Source organism: Equus asinus, chromosome 7 (genome assembly GCF_041296235.1).
Source record: "Equus asinus isolate D_3611 breed Donkey chromosome 7, EquAss-T2T_v2, whole genome shotgun sequence".
In the NCBI taxonomy this organism is placed as follows: domain Eukaryota; kingdom Metazoa; phylum Chordata; class Mammalia; order Perissodactyla; family Equidae; genus Equus; species Equus asinus.
Genome location: NC_091796.1, coordinates 15,293,007 through 15,316,310, shown reverse-complemented (window position 1 = coordinate 15,316,310; position 23,304 = coordinate 15,293,007). Strand labels below are relative to the sequence as shown.

Here is a 23,304-nt window from a genome sequence, read left to right as displayed (position 1 = left end):
CTGGTACCAGTCGTGTCCTATATAACGAGTCAGTGCTGTTAACAGCTGAATCGAGTCCTGTGAACAGGTCCAGGCAAAATTAAATTACCTCATAAAAAAATGGGCAAAGGACTTGAATAGACATTTCTCCAAAGAAGATATACAAAGGACCAATAAGAACATGAAAAGATGTTGGACATCATTAGTCATTGGGGAAATGAGGATCAAAACCACAAGGAGAGACCACTTCACAACCATTAGGATGGCTGTTACCGAAAAAACAGAAAATAACAAGTGTTGGCGAGGACACGGAGAAATTGGAACTCTCGTCCATTGCTAGTGGGAATGTATTAAAATGGTGTAGCTGCTATGGAAAACAGTTTGATGGTTCCCCAAAAAGCTAAACATAGAATTCCCATATGACTCAGGTATAGACTCCGAAGAATTTAAGACAGGAACCCAAATAGATGCGTGTGTACCAACGCTCATTGCAGCAGCATCACAGTAGCCAAAGGGTGGAAACAACCCAAGTGTGCATCAGTCAGCAGATGAATGGATAGACTAAATGTGGTCTATACATACAATGGAATATTATTCTGCCATATAAAGGAATGAAGTTCTGATACATGCTACAACATGGATGAACCTTGAAGACATTATGCTAAGTGAAATAAGACACAAAAGGACAAATATATGATTCCACTTATATGGGGTACCTAGTCAAATTCATAGAGACAGAAAGTAGAATAGAGATTACCAGGGGCTAGATGGAGGGAGGAGTGGGGACCTATTGTTTAATGGTTAAAAGAGCTTCTGTTTGGAATGATGACAATGTTCTGGAAATAGGTAGTGGTGATGGTGACACAACATTGTGATGTAAGTAATGCCTCTGAAATGTACACTTATAAATGGTTAAAATGGCAAATTTTGTTATATATATTTTACCGCAATAAAAAGAAGTTTTTAATTAAAGTACCCCAAAGTTAAAAAAAAAAAAAAAAAGCATTTAAAGGACAGGCATAAAAAGAGCCAAATTCAATGTTTCCCAGTGGGAGACAGCCCCTTCTCACCACCCTGAAGTGAGCTACTTTCTTTGCCTCCTGCAAGATCCAGACACGCGACTTTGTCGTCTGCTCACACAACTCTTAACATGGTTCTTCCCTCCATAAGATACTGTGCATTGTCTAAAAGGAGTTGGCACCTTCTTATTGGCCTTCTCATTCCACTATTCTTTGCAATATGTGTCATGATGCCGCTAAAAAAAAGACCCTCCCTTTCTCCTATTACCAACTACCTGCCCTATCCTCAGGGCCCTGACGCAGCCCCTCCCCTTCCCAGTGTCAGAGCACCCCTGGGCCTCCCCACCAGCCCCTGAGCCGGCACCTCCCCAGATCTCCCACTGCTCCCTCCACTTCTACCCCCTCTGCCTCTGCCCCTTGCCCCTGCCCTCCTGGCTTTGTGCACCTCCCTCTGACTCGTTCCCAATCGCAGAGACGGAAGATGCGGACACCAGTCAGTGTGTCCCAGGCTGCTCTCTCTCCTTCCCTCTACAGGACCAGAGAGGGTTGAATCCAGGGACTTAGTGAAACTCCGAGCTTTCCAGTGCACCAGTTCTTGCATTGTCTTGTGGGTCTCTATCTGTTACAGCTTTCTTTCCTCTCTATCTGTGCCTTGTCATCTGGGGCTAAATGCCTTGAGAGGACAGGGACAGGCTAGTTTCTTTAGTCCTGAACTAAACCAGTCCCTTGCACAAATATATGAGAGCTCAGAACAGACGGCTTTGAAGATGTGATGATAGCAGAGCTTTTAAGAGATTGATGCTTTCTATTTTTAAACCCTAGACTAGACCAAAATTTATCTTCTGACTATAATTATGTGAAAATCGTTTTTACAAGATAAAAGCAAATGACTCAGGCAAAGGAATGACTGGCCTTGCTCTAATATTTGCGCAGTGAGTAAATCAACTCTATGTGGGGAGGGAGTTGATTCATCTTTGTGATATTCAATGAGACCAGTAGAGAGAGTACCAATCAGAGAATACTTGAGCCTTCACTTGTGGCAACAGAGTTGTTTTACCAAGAGCTGCGTGTAAAATAGATTTCCATGAAATTAATTGTATTTTAAACACTCAGGGAGTTTTTCTGATTAAACCCACTGCTCCTGTGTCTGCTTCTGTTAGGACTTAGGCCAAGCACCCAGCTGGTATAACGTGGGGTCTCCAAGTTTTTAACATGTTCTGTAGTTCAGTGCTGTCCCGGGTGGTGTGAACACAGCTCAGGGAGTGTGCCAGGTGATCTATTGGGGTGCACAGGAGAGCCCCAAAAGCTGCCCCTTTATTCTCTTTGTCTCTTTAATTTATACTATCTTGATAGGTGCCCATGGAATGTTCTAAAGCATGAAATGTGAAGCTTTGGTTTGTACAAAAGAAAAATGAGTGATAGTTTCTCTGTAAATCTGTAAGCTTGAAATTCTGTTAAGTTTATTTAGAATGAGAACGTCTGGAAGGGCATTTGGTCATGACTCGATTATGTCCTAGTTCACAGAACCCCTGCCAGATAGCATCTGTAGCCGCTTTATCAGCAGACACCCTGAGTGATCTGTCTGTGCCCTCGCCCGAGCGCGGCACACCCCACTGACTGAACCCCAGACAGAAAACCGCTGAAATGACTTGGACCGCTTGTCATGGCTGCAATCCACGAGAAAGCGCTTCTTTATGTGAAACTGAACGTACTTTAAAAAAAAATAGACCTCTTTGATTAACAACATTTTTTTCCAGTCGCCCAACTGAAACACTCTGCCATCACCTCCTGTGCATCAGAGCCAAATTCAAAGGAAGCAGGGATGGTGCGCTCAGGAAAATTGTCAGGCCCTCAGAATTTTTCTACGGGTCCTGTTCTCTCTCTCCCACCCTCCTTCCCCTTCCTGGTAACACTCTTTCCCCTTTACCTCCTCAGGGAATGATCTAAGTAACATATGCTCACTAATTCTGCACAGGTGTGCACCTTGGCATCCCCCCGCCATTGCCTGCCCGTGGTGGGGGCCACTGTGCCGAGTGACTCATGCGGTCACTTCACTTCACTCTCCCAGCAGCCTCCTAGAAAGGTCTTTAGCATCAAAATGAGGAAGCAGAGCCTAATTTTTATTGAGGATTGCCACTGGCCAATGCTACATCGTTTACATGAATTATCGCATCTGATCCTCACTGTGGTGGGATGGGCACAATTATTAGCCCCATTTTACAGGTGAGGACATTAAAGCTTAGAATTGTCTTTTTTTTTTTTTCCTTTTCTTCAAATTGTAGAAACATAGATAATTTTATTAAAGAAATGTCAGGCATTCTTCTGTCCAGGCCAAACTGGAAGCTCCATTCTGAGAGCTGCCCTGGATAGAAAAATCTTCCCGTCCTGAAGCCCACCCTGTCTGAACCGGTGGGGCCGCCTGGCCAGGCCCTTCCTCCCTCTTCACCAGCTCTCCAGGACCATGCTGCCCTCTTCCCATATTCTCCAGGCCTCTACCTTTGTTCCACTAAATTCCTACATTCTGGCATGTCAGCCTTTATTTTAGTATTTTATTTTTCTTTTCTTTATTTTTTTGCTGAGGAAGATTCACCTTGAGCTAACACCTGTGCCAATCTTCCTCTTTTTTTTTTTTTGCTTGAGAAAGATTAGCCCTGAGCTAACATCTGTGCCAATCTTCCTCTATTTTGTATGTGGGTCACTGCCACAGCATGGCTGATGAATGATATAGGCCCATGCCCAGGATCCGAACCCATGAACCTAGGCCACCGAAGTGGAGTGTGTTGAACTTAACCACTATGCCCCAGGACCAGCCCCTAGTTTTTCTTTTTTCCATAGAAACCTGCCTTCTGACTTCTGGGCTACAAGTGACTCCTGTTATCATTTCTACTCCAGTTATGAACTTTGAACAGAGAAGCATGACAGTGGGGTGTTTCTTTCCATTAACAGACATCTGACTGTGCCACGATCCAGATTAGAAAGCTAGATAAAAGAGAGAAGGGCATCTGGAAGCTTCTGGGGAAAAGGAGCTAAGAAAGGGGCAAAACCGAAAAGATCTCCCAGAACATCTCAATTTAGAGGGTCTGCATTTTGACTCACTAACTGACACATTTGTAAGGGGAGAAACTTTGACCTTCTCTGGCCTGTCTTCTCAGCCAGCTGAGAAAGAAGACATTCTGAGAAATGGACAAGTGACAGCATTTGTCAGTAGGTCACTCTGACCTATTAGTGCTGCCTTTTCTTTGTTTGTTGTTTGTTTCTAAAAACAAAATACTTCAGAGAGAACCAGTATCCTGGGATGAAAGTGTCACAGTCAAGCAGCTCTCTTGGTGTTCTGGGGGACACAGGTCACTAGTCATTTATTTGTATTCTATTCTGGGTAGGACCAATTCTAATTGTGGCTTTCCTTAAGGATATTTTTTCCCAGGGCAGTAGGACTTTTAAGTAAAGTATTATTTTCACATTTAATAGTTCCTCTTTTAACCATCTTTCAGAAATTTGATACTATCTTAAATTATTAGCCAAATTCTCAAATATGGTCACAGATGATAGTTTCTAAAATAAAATCTATGGAAAATCCCTCATTTGTTCCTCTGAATCGGGTTCTTTTCCCCTTGATTTGAAGAAGGGGCTAAGCTGCTTTCTGCTTTGTTATATGTCAGCATGAATTTTCAATAGAACAAGAAAGTAATTTTAGCACCCATAATGACTTTCGCTACGATTGAGTCAATTAACAGCACGAAAAATGAGTATTTGAGTCAGCCTCCCCTACAGGATTCCAAATGCAGATCCACTAGTCTCTGCAGCTCTGCCAACAGATCTGTTATGTTTCTTCAGCTTAGGGTTTTTCAGAATTAAACCCAACACGACTGTGCATTGAGAAACAAATCCACGTACCCCTCTAAACAGAATTCTGATGTACAGTTTATGGTCTTCCTCCTACCTCCCAAAGCCTTGCACAGACTGTGGACATGCTTATTCCAGAAGAGTTTGTCAGCCGTTAAAATAAACACCAGCCTGTATGCCCTGAAACAAATATACGCTCAACACAAAACACACAAGAAAGTGAGGCAACAGAAGGCAAATAAATTAAATTTATCGTTCTTACCATTTTCCCTTTTTTTAAAACTTTCCAAAGAATTATATGAGGGGGGGTGTAAAGGATATTTGCCACAGACAGGCTCTAGTGTTCCCTATTAATTCACGGCAAGTCTATTAGCAAGCAAAGGTTAGTTGATGTAAATTCTGTGGGCCAAGCATCATTTTTGTAGTTTATTGATTAAGAACTGTAGTAGGACCCTGTCAATATGTGGCTGTGTTTTTTTACAAGACTTCTAAGTACCATAAATCAAACTGTATTCCCCAAAACACAAGTGCTGGAAACAGACCTGATCCCAGCTGGCCTCCAAGGCAGCTGTTGCGTCGAATGGCCCCCAAGTGGATCGGCAGTCAGGTCTCCTTACATCCCCAGAAGGAGGCACAAAACAATGATCACACTGGCTGCCTGTGGGGCGGAGTGGCTGGCAGAAGGTGGGCATACTCCCCAATAGCCTGTTGTATCTTTTGAATTTTATATCATGCAACTGTATTCTTTATTCAATAAATAAAAATTTAGGAGTAGTTCTGCTTTATTCGCTTAATGAAAACAACTATGGTTCAAAAGCTCTATTGTTTTAGAAGGAAACAAGTCAATCTTAAAGGCAAACTAGAAAAAAACCTAGATAACTACAAGTTTATACATCTCAACTCCCGAAGGCCTTCTGTTGCTACATCTTGGACAAAGAAAGGAGACTGTAGGTGGCTGACAAAATCACCCCATTAACTGAAAATCTGCAGTCTTATGCTAAATTCCCCCATTCCCTAGGAGATTGTTTCCGTAACTCTCGTAAGCAGGAACGTGTTTATCAGATTGCTGCCTTACTAGGATTGCTGCCGATAATAAGAGCCACCACCTCACAACCATTGGAAGCTTGGTCTTGGAAGATGGAGTCAGGCCCAAATTCTGAGCAGCTGGAAGAGAAGGGCCAGAGGACCAGGAGGGGCTTGAATGGCCTGGGAACAGGGTCCCATCTGTCTGGCTGAAGGACATCCATTCATTCATACAAAAAAATGCCATTCAGAGGATGTACTTGGCAGGCCATGCAGGCAGGGGGAGACTGGCATAAAGGAGATACAGCACAGGCTAACCCAAAGCAAGCCCAAGCAGGTGGAACTAGGGGACTTGGAGTCTGAGAGTCAGGAGCAGGCGGAGCCAGTATGGCCTGCAGCATCCAGAGACAAGTCTCTTCTAAGTCCCTAGGAACTGGCCAAAGCAAGATAGGCCAGGTGTCAGAGATCTGGATTCCCTGATAGTTACAAACATAGAGACTGCCATGCAGAGCAAACCCGGGAGCCTGTTCCTAGAAGTAGATCATGGGATCAGAGTGAGGCCAGCACAAAGTGGCCTTTACATTGCTGTACGAGGTCTGGGGAGCTGCAAAGTCCTCTAAGAGAGTTCATCTGAGAGCTGGGTCTCTGCAAGTGGAGGAAAAGGAAGTTGGATGTGGAGAGCTAGGCAAGAAGAGAGAAGACAACAAAGGCACGTCTTGCCTCCTGAATATGCAGGATCCTAAAGAAAGTTTTCCAGATTCTTTTAATTTACCCCAAGACCACATTTCCTTAAATAGATCTATGTATGTGTATTGCCTTTTAAGTTGTGTATTTATTGCCATTTTGAAGGTTTGAAGGTTACTGCGAAGTATATAATGTAACTCGAGAACAAAGTAGGGTTCTGTTAAAGCTCTACCTTCACTTAGATTCACGCCGTATTTTCTGCCTCACCATAGCAAATTTTCCCAAAAGCAAAACTGCTGCTGCTCCTTAAAAGATCTGTAATCCTATAGCTCTGTCAAGTAGATATGTCAGTTTGGGGGTGATGAAAATGTTCTAGAATTAGATAGCAGTGGTGGTTACACAACCTTGTGAATATACTAAAAACCACCGAACTGTGCCCTTTTAAAGGGTGAATTTTACGGTATGTGAATTATATCTCAATTTTTAAAAAAAGAAGACATGTCTAGGTATAAAGTCCCAGTAAGCTTAGGAGAGAGAAATGAATTCTAAAGAATAATCTGTGGAAATCTGTTTAAGAGCTAGGACATCTGGTCATCTCTGGAATCAGTGACTTCCCCATTTTTGCCAGGAGGTATAAAGCTCCTAAGTGAGATGATGGATGGGTTGAATGAATCACAGCCACCCTCCTAAACGTGTAAACAAACTGTCCATGTGTTCAGGTCAGATGATGCTCAGCACGAACCAGGATTTAGAGCCCAGCACACAGCCAGCAGCACCTGCCAGTGCTCCCAAGCAGTTGCTTCAGGGGTAGCCCTTTTACCAAATTCCCCTAAAAAGAACCTGTTGGTGTATGTAACACAGATGAAGTTTTCTCTTATCTTACAGAGACCGCTGCAGTTTTCTTATGGGTCAGAAGCCATTGGTTACCTTAATCACTGAAATACACCCAACCACAGCTCTCCTGTTGACCTTTGTCATCAGCGTTGCAGTAGTGTTCGTACATCATGAGGCTCAGATAAATCCCATTTGTTAGACAAAATTTGCGTTAGCCACATTCAGCTGTACCATTTTGCCTCTGTTCCTCTTTCTTCCGTGTGCGTGCATTACTGTGCTAGACACAGACAAGGGCTGCCTACAGAGAAATGGGTTCCTATAAAAACAAAGAGAAAAAGAGACCAGAAAGGAGAGGTGCTGTGATTTCTGCTGGGCTCGCTGCACTATCCTTCAGATCCTGTCCTGTAGCGAATGCATGGGGAGCATCCAGTGTCCACAGGGTCTAGGAAGCAGGTCCGAAGAAAACCCTCCTGGCACTCCTAGCTCCAGGAACGCATTTGTCCTTCTCACTGACCTCAGAATAACTGTCCCTGTCCCCATCCCCCCTGTAAGCCCTTTGCCTGGCCAGGGTGAGGTCAGAGAAGTCCACATGGGCTGCATCCCCCACACCACACTCAGCTACCTTGGGCTTCCTGGATGTGGTGCTCTCTTTATGAAACTCCCTTCCATAACTGAGGTATTTTGAAGATGCGTGGCTTCTTCTAAGCCACATTATTTCTACACCTTTCACGCCAGCTCTTTAATATGCAAATGAAGTTGTCTGAATGCTCTATCATTGTTCTCATCTCCCACCAACTCTGCTTATGGTCTCCATTGCCACCCCCATGCCACATGACACTTCAGACCTCAGTGCCTCTGTTTGAACTGCTCAGTCTTAAGGAAGCCTTCCTCATCCCTCCCCTTACTTCCACCTGCCACTTCCTTTGTCCTCATCTGACCTGAGCTCACTTGTCACATCCCTTAGGACACCTTCCATGGCCTTCTTCAGCCGAGGTAGGGGCCCATCTGCCTCCATCGTAGCACACACCATGGTGTGTGTAAGCCCCTTGAGAGCAAGATCTGTAACTTTGGATCCCTGAGACCCAGCAGGGAACCTGACCCTTGATATGCATAATTTGATGTCTGTTCAGCTAAACCCAACTATTCAGTTTCACCACTCAATTTCTAAGATGACTGCCTGCCAACAGGGAGCCTTTGCTGTCTTTTTCTTACACTGAGAACGCTGATGAGGAAAACAGCTTTTCTGTTGCAAACTGATAAGAATCTCTGAGTGATTGTAGAGGACTTGGCTTTTTGTTTTGTTTTAGTCACATGGGCAGATTCAGAAATTAATATCTGTATTAGAGTCATACAGAAAGGAAACAGAAAGGAAACATACAAAAATCTTAAGCAACTTGTCCAGGGCCCCTCAGCCAGAAGGCTGTCAAGACTCCTGGCTCCAAACCCACACAGTTCCTATAAGAGCTTGCTGTCCTGCTTTTTAAAATTCTCTGCATGGTTAAAATTTTAAAAGTCAAGCAGTATTAAACATCTTTTAAAAAATCAAAGATAGCTTGTAAGACCCAAATTTGACATCCCCCAGTATAACACACATATTAAGGGGCCTCATTATGTTCTCCTACAGTTATATGACCAAATTGACCGAGCATATTGCCACCATGTGACTGTACGGAAGTGGGACCAATTTTGTATGTGGCTCGCGTAAAGCAGTTTTCAACCTTCTGTGTACAATTTGTAAATTTTCCTCTCATCCGTCATCCTGCCATGAGCATAACCAAAATATTTTTAAGTGCTTAAATGGATTTTCATGCCAGTATCAGGTGGTTTTATACATTCTCACGGGGAAATGGGCTAGAATAGAAAAGTAACATTTTGGGGTTGGGGGGAAATTATGTAGAGCAGTTTCAGTACTGTTTATGGTGTTTCTTATGCTTTTCAGAAAGGTAATTCGGTGATTCACTTTTTGTTTTATCCAGAAAGAACTTGTGCATCATCTCTCCCTGATGTCAATTTTCATTTCAGGTGACTTTTCAGATCACCCCTCCGTGTGGCAGTGAGAGGCACTATGAGCATTTTGGACGATGCTGTAACAAATGTGAACCAGGTTTGTACTCGGAGCCATCTTTCACTGTCCTTCAGAAGTGGGTGGGGCTTTCGTTTATTTTTTTTTAATCTACGGAATGATCCCTATCCTGCCAAATGGAAAAAGAAATTGGATCCACTTTTTATGGTAGTGGCAGGTAGCGCTGCATATCACTCTGAAGACGAAAGCCTTTCTCTCAATAGGTGAAATCACTTCACAATCAAAGGCAATTTCAGAAACTCGTACTTAATTCATGCTGGAACACAGTTTTCCAAAACACTGTTTCTTGAGAAGACAAGAAGCTTTTTAAAACCGTATCTTCGCACTTTGTGAGTCAAACTCTCAAAATATGGAATGCAACTCTTATTTAAAAGTATTATTTTCACAGAAATTTTTGGGGGGATAATCATATTGGAATGGTTGCTGCTGAAAATTGCCTAAACCCTGTAATACCTTCTCCCCACACACCTGCTGAGGGGCAGAAGGTAGACTGGTTACCACTTCCCCAAAGGTGTTCTGCCAGAATGCAGCCAAGTATTTCTGTAGCCCCAGCGAAGTCCCAAGACCATAGGGTCCTCACTCACTCATTGTTCTGGGGAGGGGAGGGTATCCTTGAGCAAAAGGTGGTTACCTTATAACAAGACCCTTTAGATATTTCAGCTCAGATATTTGTTGGATGTCCAGAACCAAGGTCCAGTAATTTTCATGCATGTGTGTGTGGGCTGAGTGTGTGTGTGTGTGTGTCTGTGTATGTGTAGGACTCTCTGGTCAAACTAAGTTAACCATGAGCCCACAGTGTATGGAGGATAAAAGAAATTAACTATCCATGTTAACAATAGAGGGGATTTTGAAGATGGGAAGGGAGGGGTGAAATGAAGTTCCTCTTGCTTAGCCCTCAGGGAACCCCTCAAGTTCTGCAGGCATCAGTTTGAAAACCATCATTCTTTTCTTTAGTCCTTTGGGTGGAAAAGGTGATGTTTTACTTAGAAGAGCTAAAAGACTGCTGTGACCGCAGGCACAGCAGACCCGGGAGAGGTGATGTTAGCCATCTGGGAGGCTTGAGGAGACCATCACTGTGCCATGTGGCCTCCTCTCGTGTGTCATACTGTCTGTAGGACTTCCTGGGATCATGGTCATGTAAATGATCCAGTAGATTGGTGCATTTTTATTGTTTTGTGGCTTCTTGGGTTTTTTGTGTGTGTGTGAGGAAGATTGGCCCTGAGCTAATATCTATGCCAATCTTCCTCTATTTTATGTGGGATGCTGCCACAGCATGGCTTGACGAGCGGTGCTACGTCCATGCCTGGGATCCAAACCTATGAACCCTGGGCTGCTGAAGCAGAGTGTGCAAACTTAACCACTACACCACCGGGCCAGCCCTTTCTTGGCTATTTTTTATTGGTGCATTTTTTCCTCTTCTAATTTAGGAAAATACATGTCTTCCAAATGCACTACTACCTCCGAAAGTGTATGTCTGCCCTGTGGCCCGGATGAATACTTGGACACCTGGAATGAAGAAGATAAATGCTTGCTGCATAAAGTTTGCGATACAGGTCAGTCAGTCATGTTAGTGGGGAGTGTGAATAAACGATGGATTTAGATACCCCAGTGCTGTCTCCTTTGGGGCACATAGGAAGAAGTTTTGACCATGGACCCCCAGAAGGATGTGCTTCAGATCCCAGAAGCACTGTGCTAAAATTCTTCATGCCGCACTTTTGTTCTGGAATATGTTTGTGCTGCAGTTTAAATCATGGAACCCATCTTGCAGTTGACAAAATATTTCCACAATGTTTCCACATGTATTGTGTTATTAGATCCTCACAAAAACTCTGTGAGGTAGCCATGATTATCCCATTTTAAAGATGAAGAGACTGAGACCAAGAGAGGTTGAATGACTTCTCCAAGGATAACAAATGAGAAGCAGAACTCAAAGCCAGATCTTCCGACTCTCTTAGCTTTTTCCTAAATCGTCAATGTCTTATCAACTCTATAGTTTGATCTCCTTATCACACTGCTATAGTTTTTTTGCCTCAAATGTTTTTTTAACTGTAATTTATTTGTAGGAATCAGGATCAAAATATATCTCTTAAGTCTCAACCTAAAGGTTCCTTTCTCTCTGTTTTTTCCTTTTTCCATTCAGTTTATCTGTTGAAGAAACCATGTTGTTACTCCTGGGGAGGGTCCAGTCTGATTTTTACTGGTTGCATTCCCTTGGCGTCATTTAACATATGCTTCTGTCTCCTATATTTCCTGTAAAGTGGTTATTAGATCTAGAAGGCTGATCAGAATTTAGTTTAGTTTTGTTTTTGGCAAAACTCCTTCATAGTTGGTGTATTGTACTTACGTCAGGCATCATATAGTGGCTGCTTCTCCCTCTTTTTGTGATATTAGCAGGTGTGGACTGTCATGGCCTAGATCCATTTTCATTAGGGGCTGCAGAAAGGTGATATTCTAATTCGGTCATTCCTTCTTCATTTATTAGCTGGCATGCTTTATAAAGAGAAACTGCCCTCATCAACTATTTGTTACCCTGAAAGTCCTGTATACACAGGAAAGGCAGAATGAATGCTTCTAACTTTATTTACCACTTTTCAAAATAATGACAAGATCATCAAGCTTTCTCCAAAGGATTTATATGAATATTATGAACTCATGCATTTAGACATATTTGAGGTGTTTCTAACCATTGCAGTTTGTGGTTTTACTGGTGCTCAGATTGTCCCACCTCTTCCAGGTGGCCCCCATGTCTTCTGATACAACCCAATTGTCTTTAAGAGCTCCCTTGCTTGCAGGCTCATCTGGGACATGTCCTGCCCTGGGCCTAGAATCAGCCGTTTCTCCAAGGATTCCTGATTGCTTTCAGTGGAACATCTTATTTGGTGACCTCCGTCTGAGTGCTAGGAGGCTCATTGCTACTGGATTGATCCTTGTTTATAGGTTTTTTTCCAGTGGACAGAACTAGGAAATAAGTATTTCTTTTTAACATCATAATTTTTCTAATGTGTTACAGACAGCTGGCAAATTTTGGCAGAGAAGGTAATATGGAAACTCCACCAAACAGAAGCATCTGATTGAGTCTTTTTTTTCTTTCCCACTGCTCAGTAATGACCTTGACTCATTGCTGTCTCTTGGAAATAAAGATTCATTCTGTCTACTGCCAAAATTGATTAAAACATAAAATCTAGTTCATTAAGATATTTAAAAATATGTCAGAACCGTTCATCACCACACATGCTTACATTCACTTCCATTTGAGTGGGACACTGGAAGTGGATTTTCCAAGGAAATGACAGTTATCCGTGTATGTTCCAGGCATTATGTACACATGAAGGCATATTGGCCTTGGTGCGGCAGAGTTGACCTGGGCCTCGGAGAGTGGACATAGAGGGAATGGAGATTTCTCCAGGTTCCCCTGCTGCCAGAACTTGAGACCGTGAAGGAGGGAACAGGTTTCTGGATTGTTTCTTTCCCCTTGGAGCTCGGACCTAGTCAGCTTAGGCTGTTGTGACAGAATACTGCAAGCTGAGTAGCTTAAATAGCACACGGTTACTTCTCACAGTTCTGGGGGCTGCAAGTTGGAGATCGGGGTGCCTCCTGGTTGGTTTCTTGATAAGGGCCCTCTTCCTCGTTTCAAGACAGCTGCTTTCTTACTGTGTCCTCACATGACAGAGAACAGAGAGAGGAAGCGAGCTCTCTGCTGTCTCTTCTTATAAGGGCACTAATCCCATTCGTGAACACTCCAACCTCACGACCTGATCACCTCCCGGAGGCCCCACTTCCTAATGCCATCACATTGGGGGTTAGGATTTCAACATATGGATTTTGAGGCGTCAGAAACATCAGTCCATAACAAACTCCTATAATTTATTCAAGAATGTAAAGCACAAGGGCCATTTGGACAATCCAAGTGAGACGGGGTCTTATGGGGTAGAAGGTCTACTTTAAATGATGTTGTGTGTGTCGTGTGTGTGTGTGCAGTGATTCTCATTGTTCACAGCGGTTCTGTTCTATAAGGTCAGCAAAGACACTGCACCTTGACTCCTAGGACAAATACAGGCTCCTATGAGCTTCTGTCATGACGTTTTTGTCAACCAATCAACACATAACCTTGTTTTATGTGTATTTCTGTTTAAAGACATCTTATTTAATAAGTATTTTGATTTATTAACATCGAACACACAGCCAAAATCACTGTAACTCCTGCCTGAAGGAAGCTTATCTAGCACACACGTTTTCTCCATAAGACACATCACGGCCTCCGTGCACCAAGGGCCACTAGATAACACTTCACCACTAGGCTTGGGGGCCATTTTAAACAGTGGAATCACTAACAAAAAGCACAAAAATGAAAAAAATATCATTAAACAGGCCACACAAAGGATACTTGTTTCCAGCGTGAGAGCTGAAACAGGAAGGCAGAGTGTCCCCCTGTTTGATCTCAGCTGGGAACATGCATGTCAAGCAAGTGACTCAAAATTTTCTGACTTGTGTGCATCCAAGGATGACTGCAGAAGTGCCAGGAGGGTTGAGTTGGGGGCTATGATGAAAGTTAGCGAGTAGGTGGAACTGAATGTGAATCCGTGAATAATAAAGATCGACTATGTGTGAGCATTTACCACTATTCCACAAAAACTGGAAAGGGCCAGGAGCTGTGGGATAAGAAGGAAAGCCCTTCACTCTGTGTTGTGCAAAAGGAGACAAATAAGCGTGTTATCCTAAGTATCCGGGGAGTGATTAATTTCCAAGTATGTCATCAGGCCCAACTTCTGTACTTTCGCGACTTACCTAATTACACCATGACCCCTGTTTTCATGACTCTGAATGATTCTGTGGCCCTACAGGATCCCAGGATGGATCCCCAATCTCCAGAAACCCTATCCTCATAGGTCCGATCTAGCATTCGTGTTAAGAATATTTATCACAAGTGAATTTACTAAAAATCAAGAACCTGTGAAGTCTATTTTGCATTAGCCGAAGTAGTCAATGATCATAAATTTCCCAGTCCTTAATCTTCCTACTAACATGAAAATTGAGTTTTAAAAAAACCACAAGACTCTATTAATTACTGAGAGAAAAAACCTCCTGGGATGTTTTGGTCCCAGCACAGGAAGTGTGAGGGGAACTTCTGAAACCTAGCGTGCTGAGTGAGTCATCTGTCGGCGAGCGGCCCTGGCGCTGCCTCTGGGTGGCTCGGGGCTGCGTGCTGGAGGGTTGCACGAGGTGGAAGGTGTGTGTCCCTGCTTCCTCCCGCTGCCTCGCCGCCCTGTCTCTCTCTCCCGCAGGGAAGGCCCTGGTGGCCGTGGAGCCCGGCAACCGGACGGCCCCGCGGCGCTGCGCCTGCACGGCCGGGTACCACTGGAGCGAGGATTGCGACTGCTGCCGCCGCAACGCCGAGTGCGCGCCCGGCTTCGGCGCCCAGCCCCCGGGTACGCCTCCCATAGTGCCTCTGCCGGCCCTCACCCAGTCGTGCGATGACCCCGAGGCCAAAGCCGCCCTTGAGCTGGCTTCCCTGCGTCATTCACGCTCCAGGGAGCCAGGTGGCGCTGCAGGACCTTGAGGGTCCCCAGAGGATGACCCCAGGTCATGGATCTTCCGTGGGAATGTGAGCGCTCGGCTCACGTGCTCATCTCAAGACTCCTGCATCTGTGAAACCTCAGGATCCCCACTTAGGAGGGCACCCGGTAGTGCAGGGGTCCTGAAGCTTTTTTTAACTTGTGCACCCCCTGTCATATTTTTAAGTTGACATCTAAAATGTTTTATTACAAATTTAAAGAGTTGTTAAGGACTTAGTTTCCAGGGAGTTTTAACAGCAGTAACGCGTTTTAAAGTATTCAGTGGAATCTAAACACCATAGCGATTTGATCCCCTTCATCTATTTTAAAACGCACTAGTCATCCTTAGCTGTTGGAAATTTTATATAGTTCTTTTCTCTCTTTTGATTCATATCCGTTTTACCTTCCCCACAGAATTTTATGCTATATTTTTATGCTTCGAGAGCTTTTACTAATTACCTTTTCACACTCTTTTACATCAAAAAATAGGCACCTATTTGAAATCTTAATTTTTAAAAATTTCCTGTAACTCAAGGTTCTAAGCGTTAAAAACCTTTCTTCTGGACTAGGTTGTTACTATAGTTCTTATTACACAATTGGTCAAAAATGAATATATTATATTTTGCTATATTATAGCTGTAAAAGTCAAACACAGGATTGGGAGAATTAAAATATTACTTGTTTCAGTTCCTATTGAGGGAAGAGTCCATCCCAGAGTCTAACTGGCGCAGTCCGTCCTTGTTGTCACAGGCCCTGACTTAACCAGACGAGCTTTCTCTTAGAAAAAGTCTGACTTGGTTTTTTAATTATTAGAATAAATCTTCCTATGACAGCCAGCTGCCTTCTGAATTCTGATTCTAAGATAGACAAGGCCCAGTGCCTTTCCGCAAGTTTGGCACCTGCATGATAAAAGGTGCTGCCTCCTTTTTGCTGAATGTCCTCTCTGCCTTCTCCTGTGGGGATGGTGCATTTTTTGGCAATAGGTGGGAGATAGAGGGGGTGAATGGATGAATGAAAATTTCACTCCTGCCCTATCTTGCACTATATTTGAATTCAGAACAGCTCAGCCTAGTCCCAAATACCCTGCTTCTGTTGTCGTACTTTGCCCTTAATAGACAGGGAAAGACAGAGGCTGCACTGAGGTGCCCTGAATGCAGGAGTGTGGCCATCACCACTGTTTTGACTTGTTTCTTGGCTCGGCCTCTCAGAGGTTTGGCACCACAGCGGGATGTGGAAGGGTAAGAAGTGTGCCTTCTTTTGAAAAGTGGGAGGAGTGCGAGGGTGGAAGGGAAAAGGAAAAGGAGAACCTGCAGGATGCCCCTGGCAGGTCAGTGTTACAAAAAGTGGACGTGGAAGCCAAGTGTATAGAAATTAATGTCCTTAAAGCTCTGTGTGCCTTGTCACCCCTGAGGAAGTCTCTTTGTTTTTAAGGATTACTCTTCAAGAGTGTGTTTATCTTTTTAAAAGCTGTCTGAATTAATGTGAGTGACTAGACATTAACTGGGCTTTTGTTAATATGGTTTCAAGGCAAATCAAATTGCTAGATTAAGGGGGGAGTTACCTTACTTATTGAGGCAACTGCAGAAATCAAGAATGTATTTCCCACTTGACTTTGGACAAAGAAAATGTAATTCCTTATTTTAGTGTTTTATTCATGAAAATAAATCACAGAAGTGCCACTAATTTCAAGAGTAATTTGTAGTTTGGGGCCCTAGCCAATTGCCTGATTATGATATCACATGGTAGCCAATGTTCTTCTTTATTGGAATTACCAGAGGGTTGTCATGTGTTGGTGGCAGTAAGGATAATGGACATAGGAAATCTGAGATATTTCCTGTTTTGATAGTGTAGTTTTTGAGGAGTATGAAAGAGTTGAAGAAAGCTTACTAACCAGGATCAATTCCTGCTTTCAGTGCTGGCAGGTTTAAGGCAGGTGTCCAAAATCCATCCCACCACTTGTATTTGTGTAAATAGAGTTTTACTGGATCACAGCCACATCCATTTTTTTTTAACATATTGTCTATGATTGCTTTCATGCCACAGGGAATTGTTACAGAGACTGGAAGGCCTGCAAAGCCTACAATATTTACTGGATGGCCCTTTATAGGAAAAGTTTGTTGCCAAACCTTGGTTTAAGAGAACCTGTAGGGTTTTTTGTTTTTTGTTTTTTTTTTAAGAAAACGTTGTCACTCCAATACTTGGGCTGGTGAGATTAAGCTGGGGAGAAGGGGTTAGGACAAGAAGTTTCCCTTAAAAACCCTTTGACTTGACTAAAGGGCTGCCATTCTCTGTAGACGAAAGCTGATGGTAAGCCCAAGAGGCTAAAAAGGGAGAGCAGACAGACGCCAGGCTAAAACAAGTCAGACAGCAGGCTCCTGGGCTAGGAACAAAGTATAGTGACCAGGACAGTGGCTCTGAACTGCAAAGCGTCAGGACCAGAGGTCTGGCTCTAACTCAGATACGGACGTTAGCAGCCTGACACTGGGCCTGTTCCCTTTCTGAACACAATTCTGTAACCTACTGCTGGGATCAGCACAGGTTCATGGGGCCCTCTAAAGCCAGCAGAGGCTGAAGCAATCAGCCGTAGGTGGCAAGGGCAGGGGTGAGGAGGCCAGAGGCAGAGGGTCAGCGCCCGAGCTCTGGGCCTCTGGAACGTCATCCTGGCCGATCTCTAAGTGTCCTCGTTTGTTTTCTGTTTGTTCTTTTGTCTGTTTGTTTTTTTGACAGTGCAGCTCAACAAGGACACGGTGTGTCAGCCCTGCCTTCTAGGCTACTTCTCCGATGCCTTCTCTTCCACAGAAAAGTGCAAACCCTGGACCAAGTAAGTGATGGTGAAGGAGCCAAGAGAGGTTGTTGATTTTAAACAGATCGACCTCCCTGTCTCCTCTGGGTTGAAAACAGACTGATTCACTTTGATGAGGCTTCCTCTCCAAGCCATGTTCAAAATGGGAAGAGTCTGTCAATTGAGCGTGGGCAAAATAAACCAGTCCCACCAATCTTCATCCTGATGTGTGACAAGAACTGTGTGTTACTTTTTAGATTTGGTTTGACTGAATCTTGACTTACCGTGGTAGCTTCCTTTTCCTTTTTCTAACCTTGTTTAGTTGGAAATGATTTATGACATTTATTTTCATTCACTCACCACTCCCACTTTTCCCAGCTTCTCAACACCATTCATTCGTTTGTCCAGAGATTGTGGGTGTGTGTTGTGTATGCGTATATGGAAGCCCCCTGTTTATATAAATTATGCATCCTGTAAACACGTAATCTATCCTGCAGGAGGCTCGTTCCATATTACCACTTAGATCTTCATGGCTTTTCATAGCTATGTAGTACTTCATTGTAGAGATGTATCATAAGTTATTTAATAAGTTTCCTATTTATAATCATTTAGGTTGTTTCCAGTCTTTTTGCAATAATAAACAATTTTGCAATGAATCATCTCATATATATACTATTTCACCCTTATGTGAATATATCTATAGTGGAATTCCTAAATCCTTTCATTGCCTGCTGGTTGTTGAATACTAATAATCAATGTAATGATTCTTTCAGTGCCCAATATATTCTTATTAAATATTTATTTTCTGATCCACTTATCCAAGTTTTATGTTGAAAAGATCTGCTGTGTTTTCGACTTCAAAAGAGCATTCATCAGAAGTTTATCACTTAGCCCTAGCAATGGAAGTGTTGGAATCTTCTTTACTGAAAACACCAATCTGGGGCCAGCCCAGAGGCGCAGTGGTTAAGTTTACATGTTCCGCTTCGGCGGCCCTGGGTTCACCAATTTGGATCCCTGGTGCAGAACCATGCACTGCTTCTCCAGCCATGCTGTGGCAGGCGTTCCACATATAAAGCAGAGGAAGTTGGGCACGGATGTTAGCTCAGGGCCAGTCTTCCTCAGCAAAAAAAGGAGGATTGGTGGCAAATGTTAGCTCACGGCTAATCTTCTTCTTCAAAAAAACACCAATCTACTCTCTCTGGAACCATATTCTCAGAGTCATTCTTAGAGAACACTGACAGTGGTTACTTTTGTTTATTCTTTTGTCCACCTTTATGATGTGTGGACAGGTGCTGGGGATTCAAATGTCCAGGAAGACCTGAGCTTCTCTCCTGAAGGAGCTAGTCATCTACTGGAGTAAAACCTTGTGTAGCTTTTTTTTCCTAAATAAGAATATAAAACCAAAGTACTTAACTACCTTTTCCTCCACAGCTGTACCATTCTTGGAAAGATGGAAGCACATCACGGGACTGATAAATCAGATGTGGTTTGTAGTTCTTCTCTGCCATCAATGAAACCACCAAATGGTATGTTTAAATAGAGCAGGTTGGTTGGTAGATGTGTCCCCATCTAGTCAGCTCTTCTAGATTTCTCCTGAATTACACGCTATATCTAGACGGGTTCATCTCTCCCTTTTCAACTCATCCTATCCATGATCAGCTCAGGATTTCACTTTTATCAGTATTTTAATCCCAGATATGTGTTTACTTGATAATTTTCTACTCTGCAATGGATAACAAGAATATAATGTATATCTAATTAATCTAATTAATTATCTAATTAATAATCTAATGATATATCTAACAATATATTCAAATATACAAAAAAAAGAAAGAAAGTTGAGCTGCAAACATAAATTAAAATGCTGAAATATGGTAAGATGGTGGTAGTTCACAGTAGGAGTGTCCATGGGGAAATTTTGGTTATAAACCAGAGTTAACAACTTCTTGGAATATAGCTATTCTTATTTATGGAACATTTTGTAGACAAAATTAATCTTGAATACAGTTTCAAAGATTGACAGGAAATTGACACGTAGTGGAGGATGCTGGTTACCCAGGTGAGTGAGATATCTGGAGGCGGGTCCAGACACTGCAGCACAGAGATGGCCTAAGTGGCAAAAAGACCTTTCTGATGAGGCAAGAGAACCTGGGCCACAGAATAATGAGATTAATGAACTGTGGCTAAGAAAATCAAGGGTTTAGGTGTGACATTTTAGGAAACAGGAGGACATCAAAGGGTTCTGGATATGGAGTTACACAGTCAGAGCAGCGTTTTAAATAGACCATTTTGAAGACAATATTAAAAATAAGCGAGGGAATAGAAAGTTATTTTTAAAAAGAGAGAAGGAGAGAGGGGAGAGTCCTGGAAACCAGGTCGTGTCAACCAAGCATTTATAGTGTAAGGTTCTAGCAATGGAGTGATCAAGGGGGATGAAGAAATTGGGTGAGTCCACATTGTGTTGTCGACGGAATGCCTGAAACACTTCACAGATGGCTGCAGTTCTGTTCTCATGACCAGCAAAATCCTGGTGCCGTGTTGTTATTTGAAAAGAAATATGATAAGGAGCTTCCTTTTGCCTCCCAGGCCGTCTAGCTGGAGAGATTGAGGTGTTCTGTAGGTAAGCAAAGATGGAACCGGATGGCATGACAAACATGATTAGGGTTGTTCTAAAGGAGAACCATGTAAAGATGGTCCTGGGCTGGGCTCGCGCGGAGCGATGCCCGGCAGCAGGGCTGGGCTCTGTTGCTGAGTCCACCTTTCCGAATGTGAGCACTCTGACAAACCTATGTCAGGGTTCAGAGCTTCACACTTCTCTTATTCCAGACCAACATCCTTGATGCTGGGGTTTGATTTAAAGGGTTTGGTTTTTAAACTTAGAGAGTAAAATTAAAATAATCTTTAATACCGTTTTTTCTCATTTTCTTCCAATACAGAACCCCAGATTTACTTGCCTAGTTTAATTATTCTGCTTCTCTTCATATCTGTGGCATTAGTTGCTGCCGTCATCTTTGGTGTTTACTACAGGAAAAAAGGGAAAGCACTAACAGGTATCGTGTCTATGGTGGTTTTTGAAAACGAATCTTAAAGAAAACGATACATTTCTAAGTAAATGCTTTGGAAGATGCATATATTGCCCACGGGTGACCTGCTTACAGTAAGTGCCTGGAGAGGTTGCCATCCTTTTCCATTTTCAGTTGCTCACTGTTTATCTCGTCTACCTCTGCTTTGCTGTGATTTGACACTTCTCCCACGTTACGCCCATGGGCTTCATGAAACCCTGCACATCTTGCTATTTCCATTGACATTACCTTACCTAATGTAACACTGGGCAATCAAAAGATAAAGAGAGAAGATGGTGATTGAAGTCACCAGTGTTAAGCAGAGAGCAGTGTTTGAATACAAGCCACTTTTTTTAAAGTTTATTCATTTTTTAATATTTTTATTTAATGCAGCTTCACTTCCCTCACAACATCGTAGCTGGGGATTTGAAGAATGCATATGCAGATGATGTGGGTTGTTCATATAGTCATGTTTATATGAGATAAACAGACCTCCAATGTTCTTTAATTTTTTTCCCTGTATAATCTTTTACTACCCTATCTTATCAATGTGAAGGGCAATGGGCCTACCGATTACTAAGCCGGGATTTATGACTGTTAACTTTCTCTTCATCCCTTCCTTCAACACATGTTTATTGGCCACCAGGGACTTGGCTGGCACTGGGGTCTCAATACTGAGCAACACAAACATAGTGAGTGCCCTCACGGAGGTAGCGTCTCAGTGGGCAAGGCAGGCATTAGGCCCACGGATTGAGGCTGAGTACTGAAAGGGAAGGTGCAGAGCTCCAGGGGAGCATATGACAGGCCTCTTCCCAGCCTTGGGGTTGCCCAGGGCCTCCTAGAGGAGGAGACAGGGCAGCTGAGATCTGAAAGACAGGTTGGAATTAACTAGCCTGAGGAGAGTCAAGGAGAATCAAAAGCATTCCATGTGGAGAGAATTGCGTGATGGAGGGAGCAGGGCGAGTCAGGACTGAAGGAAGGTTAGTGCAGCTGGAGTAGAAAGCTGGAACCAGCATGAGATTAAACTGGAAAGGGAGGAATGGCCGGAGGATGCAGCCCCGCAGAACTTGCTAAGGAGTTTGCTCCTTATCCTCGTCAAAGGGAAGTAAAAACAGCCATCTCAAAAACCTCTGGTTTTAGTAGTTGGCTATTTCAGTAATTAAAACAAATTTGGAGGCGTGGTAAGAGTGGGTGCAGGCACACCAGTTAGGAGGGCTTTTGCAATCATCCAGGGGAGAAATTATCATAGTATTTATGAAAAGTTATCACGTCTGTGTGCAGATATTTCTCAGTACCATTTGGGATTGTCTAGTACTGATCCCTACAAGGAAAGAGATGCAACCTTCCTTTTATTCGGGGTGACTTTATTTTTATATAATTTCAAAATTATAGAAAAGCAGCAGTAAGAAGAATGACGATGACGGTAGCAATAACTGACATATATTGACTATGTATTCTGTGCCAGCACTGCTATATGCATTTAGAGGTACTAACTAAATCTCATAACAGCAGTTTAAGGAAGGCATTCAATTTCTCCATTTGACAGTGAGGAAACTGAGGCTCAGTGAAGTTAAGTAAACGGGGCAAGGTCACATAATAGGTATCATTAGCTATTGTTATGACTTGATTATCTGCCAATGGAGACTTGACAACTTCCTGACTTCAGTCTTTATAGTGAATTCAACATTAAATATTCAACGGAGGTGGGGTAAAATTTTATCTTTGAATAATATAAGTTCATAGATTTTTTTTTTTAATTCCTAGATTTGACTTGTTTCATCACTTCTATTTTAAAAAGTTAGTGGAAATATTCTTTGTATTTGCCACAGAACGTATCCTTCTTTCTTCTGAGAAGCAAGAGGGTATAGTGGAAAAGGATCCGGGGACCACTGGAACTCACTGGGGTCTGACACAGCCTGCCGGCGTGTGCTTTACTTTTATTGTACATCTGTTTGAGCTAGTTTACTGGAAAGTCAGTCTCCTACGCCCATGTCATCTTTGCTCCTGTACATGCTGAACTTAGTCCCTCGTAGTCAAAGAAACATTGCTGAGGGAGTGAGAACGTCTGTCGTCATAACAGCAGCTCTGACAGCCCTCAAATGTGCCCGAAGGCATTCGACAGAACGTTACTGGATCATATTTTGCTTTACATGGATCAGAAAGTTGGGTTTTTTTTGTTTTTTTGTTTGTTTTTGGTTTTTTTGCTGAGGAAGATTCGCCAAGCTAAAATCTGCTGCCAATCTTCCTCTTTTTGTACGTGAGCTGCCACCACAGCATGGCCACTGACAGACGGGCAGTGTAGGTCCACGCCCAGGAACCAAACCCGGGCTGCCAAAGGGGAGCACGCCAAACTTAACCCCTAGGCCACCGTGGCCAGCCCAGAAAGTTCTGTTTTTGAGAGGAAGACTAAGATGCCTTCATCGTCTTTAAATTGGTTGATTTT

At 43.1% G+C, this 23,304-nt stretch overlaps 1 protein-coding gene across 8 annotated transcripts in view; it reads left to right on the top strand.

Moving 5' to 3' along the window:
- The window catches only part of TNFRSF11A (TNF receptor superfamily member 11a), a 58,202-nt gene that overhangs the window by 13,355 nt on the left and 21,543 nt on the right, over positions 1 to 23,304 (top strand). For 4 of the 8 annotated variants that reach the window (XM_044774819.2, XM_044774818.2, XM_070512901.1 and 1 more), the window contains 6 exons: positions 9,405 to 9,486; positions 10,893 to 11,018; positions 14,748 to 14,891; positions 17,745 to 17,838; positions 19,231 to 19,325; positions 20,736 to 20,849. In XM_044774819.2, coding sequence (XP_044630754.2) covers positions 9,405 to 9,486; positions 10,893 to 11,018; positions 14,748 to 14,891; positions 17,745 to 17,838; positions 19,231 to 19,325; positions 20,736 to 20,849 — 655 coding nt within the window. The remainder of the gene's footprint in view (positions 1 to 9,404; positions 9,487 to 10,892; positions 11,019 to 14,747; positions 14,892 to 17,744; positions 17,839 to 19,230; positions 19,326 to 20,735; positions 20,850 to 23,304) is intronic. The other 4 variants (XM_044774821.2, XM_070512905.1, XM_070512903.1 and 1 more) reach the window with 1 other exon arrangement.